We start from the raw sequence: 4,380 nt of genomic DNA, 5'->3' as shown, positions 1-4,380 counted from the left end.
TGTGTGGTCTCTGTTGCATGCTACATTTCGAGCTTATAGAGGGCGTATCTGGTGTAGTCCACGCTCATGATCTGTGGGTTGAAGATGCTGATCTCGGAGAAGGTGCTGGGCTGCAGTTGTTGAAACCAGTCCTTGCTCCATCAAAGTTCATTTTTCATTAACCTGGATGATTCTTAATGTTACATGCTGTTAGTATAATACATAGCAACCATAGTGATGACGATATACAATGGCAGCGTTATTTAGCAATTAACATCATACAATTCAATTTATCAGCTATTTTTTGCCAAATCAAATCCCCTTGAGGTACCCACCAAATGTACTCAGGTCCTCGAGCAAAAGATATCCCATGAATGGGTTTACTTGTACCCAAGGCAGGAATAGTCCAGACTGTCTTCCCCAGCATATTTTTAATGTGCACTACAGGGGCTTTATCCCCATCTACAATATGTAGAAGTTTTGATTGGTCAAGGCCAGCTTGGTTGGCAGATCCTCTAGTGTTGACTAACCAGGTGGCTTTTGCTAGATGTGTATCCCAATGTTGAAAGTTCCACCGCCCATTGCTCTACATGTACTTTTTAAGGAATCCATCGCGTTGTTCAATTTTCCCAGAGGCTGGTGCATGATAGGGGATGTGATATACCCACTCAATGCCATGTTCTTTGGCCCAAGTGTCTATGAAATTATTTTGGAAATAAGTCCCATTGTCTGACTCAATTATTTCTGGGGTGCCATGACACCACAAGACTTGTTTTTCAAGGCCCAGCATAGCGTTCTGGGCGGCGACATGGGGCACGGCATATGTTTCCAACCATCCAGCGGTTGCTTCCAGCATTGTGAGCACCTAATGCTTGCCATGCTACGTTTGTGGGAGTGTGATATAATCAATCTGCCAGGCTTCCTCATATTCGTATTTTAACCATTGTCCTCCATACCAAAGGGGTTTTAACTGTTTTGCTTGCTTGATTGCAGCACATGTTTCACATTCATGGCTGACCTGTGTTATAGTGTCCATGGCTAAGTCCACCCATCAATCATGAACCCGTCTATATGTTGCATCCCTTCCTTGATAGCCTGAGCTGTCATGGACCCACCAAACCATGAATAATTCACACTTATGTTGTCAGTCCAGATCTCCCTGAGCTGCTTCAATCATAGCAGCCTGATCTACATGTTGGTTGTTTTGATGTTATTCAGTGGCCCGACTCGGGTACATGGGCATCTATGTGACATACTTTTACAACCAGATTCTCTACCTAAGTAGCAATATCTTGCCATAGTTCACCAGCCCAGATGGGTTTACCTCTGTGCTGCCAGTTGCTCTGCTTCCATTGTTGTAACCACCCCCACAGAGCATTTGCCACCACTGATGAGTCGGTACAGAGATAAAGCATTGACCACTCTTCTCGCTCAGCAATATTTAAAGCCAATTGGGTGGCTTTCACTTCTGCAAACTGATTCTATTCACCTTTTCCTTCAGCAGCCTCTGCAAGTTGTCATGCAAGCCTTCCACTTTTGATGTTTTCCCACAATGTGACAGGACCTATCAGTGAACAGGGCATATCGCTTTTCACTATCTGGTAGTTTATCATATGGCGGGGCCTTTTCAGGACGTGCCACCTTCTCCTCTGGTGACATTCCAAAGTCTTTGCCTTCTGGACAGATTGTAATTACTTCCAAAATTCCTGGGCAGCTAGGGGTCCATATTTGAGCCCATTGTGTTATGAATGCCACCCACTTACTCCATGTGGCATCTATTGCATGGTGTGTAGAGGAGACTCTCCTTTTGAACATCCATCCCAGCACCGGCAGCTGGGGTGCCAGGAGGAGCTGTACTTCAGTACCAGTAATTACTTCAGAAGCAGCTTGAACTCCTTCCTATGCTGCCAATATGCCTTTTTCAGCTGGAGTATAGTGGACTCCAGATCTTCTATATCCATGACTCCAAAACCCTAGGGGTAGACCTCGAGTCTCTCCTGGTGCTTTTTGCCAGAGACTCCAGGCAGGTGTTCCAGAGCTTCACCCTTTTCCAGTGCAGTCTGGATTAGTCCATGGCAAATGGTGGGGCTGTGTTTCCACTCCTGGGGCACTTGATTCCAGGTGTACTGGAAGCCTCTCCAAGTAAAACCAAATTGTTGCCTGCACTCTGGTGCCAAAGCGATTGAGAAAAATGCATTAGCAATACCAATTGTGGTGTACCCCTTGGCTGCCATTGTCTCCAGCTCATATTGAAGTTCTAGCGTGTCCGGCATGACAGAACTCAGTGGTAGCATGACTTCATTCAGGCCATAATAGTCTACTGTTAGTCTTCACTCTCCATTAGATTTTGACACTGGCCATATGAGGCTGTTAAAGGATGAGCGAGTCTTGCTGGTCACTCCACTCTCTGATTGTTGAACCAGCTTATGGATGGGCATCATGGAGTCTTGGTTGGTGCACCATTGTTGCCAGTGCACTGTTGTGGTAATGACTGAAAACAGTTGTTCTTCAGCCCTTATCAACCCCACCACAGAAGGGTCTTCCAAGACACCGAGCAAGGTGGAGAGCTATACCAAAGACTCACTGGTACCCTTTTGGGTCCTTGAAATACCCTCTGCTGAGGTAGTCTGTGCAAGGACACATGGAGCCTCTGGGACAGTCACAATAGGGTGTTTTTTGCCATTCATTCCCAGTTAGACTCACTTCAACTTCCAATACATTTAGCTGTTCGGATCCCCCTATCACACCAGAAATACAGATGGGTTCTGCCCCTTTATATCTAGATGCCATTAAAGTACACCGTGCACCAGTGTCCCCTACCCCTGAGTGCCAAGCCATTGAATCCACATAGTCTAGTAAACTCAGTTGTCCCTTTCATGCAGCCAGCTGAAGGCAGAGCCCCTCTAATCCTGATCAGAAACACTCACTTGTGAAAATGACTTAGAAGTCTCTTCAAGAGGCTAAGAGGTAAGATCAGCCCTTCTACGCTGTCTGCGGAATTTCCCACTGGAAACTGGAGCATCATTTTTTCCCTCACAACTCACATACCTGTACAACTAGGATTGAAGTGGGTTTTCCATCTCACTTCCTCAAGTCCTCTCTGTGGTCACATAGGTAAAACCACAGGGTACCCTGTGGTGTGTACCTTATATATTCTTTCTTCAGCAGAGGAGCGTCTACTCCTAAGTGCTGAGAAACAGGTCCATACAGGTGGGGAGCAGGACATATCCTCTTTGAATTGCTGGAACTCCCAGGACAGTTCCTCCATAGCTGAGATGGGGGCTCGTAGGGAGGAAGAGAGACTTCCTTCATATTGCTGGAGTTGGCCAGCCAAATCGTCCACGGTTTGTCCCTTGCCTTCTTTCCAGGACATTACTGCCAATGACTTGGCATACAATGGTGGTGAACTTTGTAGAAACTTCCACCACATGGGATGTGTACATTGGACTTCAGCTGGGTCTAGAGGTGACTGCTCATTGTCTGAATCATTATAAATCACTTCTAGCCTGGCTAATTCCCTCAGGTACTTGATACCTCCCTCCAAGGTGGTCCACTTGCCTGGGTGACATGTAACATCTTCCTTGAAGGGGTATCTTTCCTTCACACCTGACAGAAGTGGCCTCCAGAGGGTGAGGGCTTGTGTCCACTTTCCAATCACCTTGTCAATGCCTCCTTCCCTAGACAGGGATCCCAACTGCTCTAATTCCAAGCTAGTGTCCCCATTATCCCAGCATCGGAGCATCCTGGTAGTAATGTGCTCATGGAGGATGAAATCCTTTCCCATATCTTGCAGCTCACTCAGGGATAGGAATTGGGTGATTATCTCTGGTTCTGCCTCTTCCTCCTGTTCTTGTGATGACCTTGGTTCACCCTCATCCCTCACTAAGCAAACTAATTTTTTTGTGTATTTCCTCTTTTGTATGAGGACAACTGATACTGGCACAGGTTGGTTCTCCGGTACAGCTGTAGCACCTGTTGGTCTGTTTTTAGGTTTAGAGACCTTCTCTTCCCCTTGAGGGTACTGAATAATCCTGAAAAGGGCTCGGTAGACATGGACCAGCCCCCAGCACATTGCAGCAATTTGTGTCTCTCTGGAATTGCCAGATTGACAGCATAACTTTTTACAAATATTTTACTAGTATTTCAGGATTCTGCACTTGTTCGGGGGTGAAATTCCAAAATGTTGAAGGTGACCACAGTCCTGGGCACTTGCCCACACTTTCCCACAGACCCTGCCACTCATAACTATCCAGTCTTGGGGCAGATCTCTAGGTGGTATTCTTAAAAAAAAATTGTGTAACCCTAAACAAGACCTGGGACACATTCAGGAGATACAGCAATAAGAGCATGATGGCTTGGATATCCAAAGGAAATTAAAAAGTCTCAAAAGCTGTTGTAATT

At 46.1% G+C, this 4,380-nt stretch overlaps 1 protein-coding gene across 1 annotated transcript; it reads right to left on the bottom strand.

Annotated features, from left to right (window-relative positions):
• Positions 1 to 3,085: 3,085 nt before the first annotated feature.
• Positions 3,086 to 4,051, bottom strand: LOC147415510 (uncharacterized). Its single transcript, XM_086466004.1, has one exon. It carries the CDS (start codon positions 4,049 to 4,051, stop codon positions 3,086 to 3,088), a length of 966 nt encoding a protein of 321 aa, XP_086322130.1.
• Between the last annotated feature and the right edge of the window lie 329 nt (positions 4,052 to 4,380).

Source organism: Leptosomus discolor, chromosome 5, assembly GCF_034619465.1.
Source record: "Leptosomus discolor isolate bLepDis1 chromosome 5, bLepDis1.hap2, whole genome shotgun sequence".
Lineage (NCBI taxonomy): Eukaryota > Metazoa > Chordata > Aves > Leptosomiformes > Leptosomidae > Leptosomus > Leptosomus discolor.
Note: the sequence above shows the minus strand (reverse complement) of the source record. Positions and strands in the feature narration are given on the sequence as shown.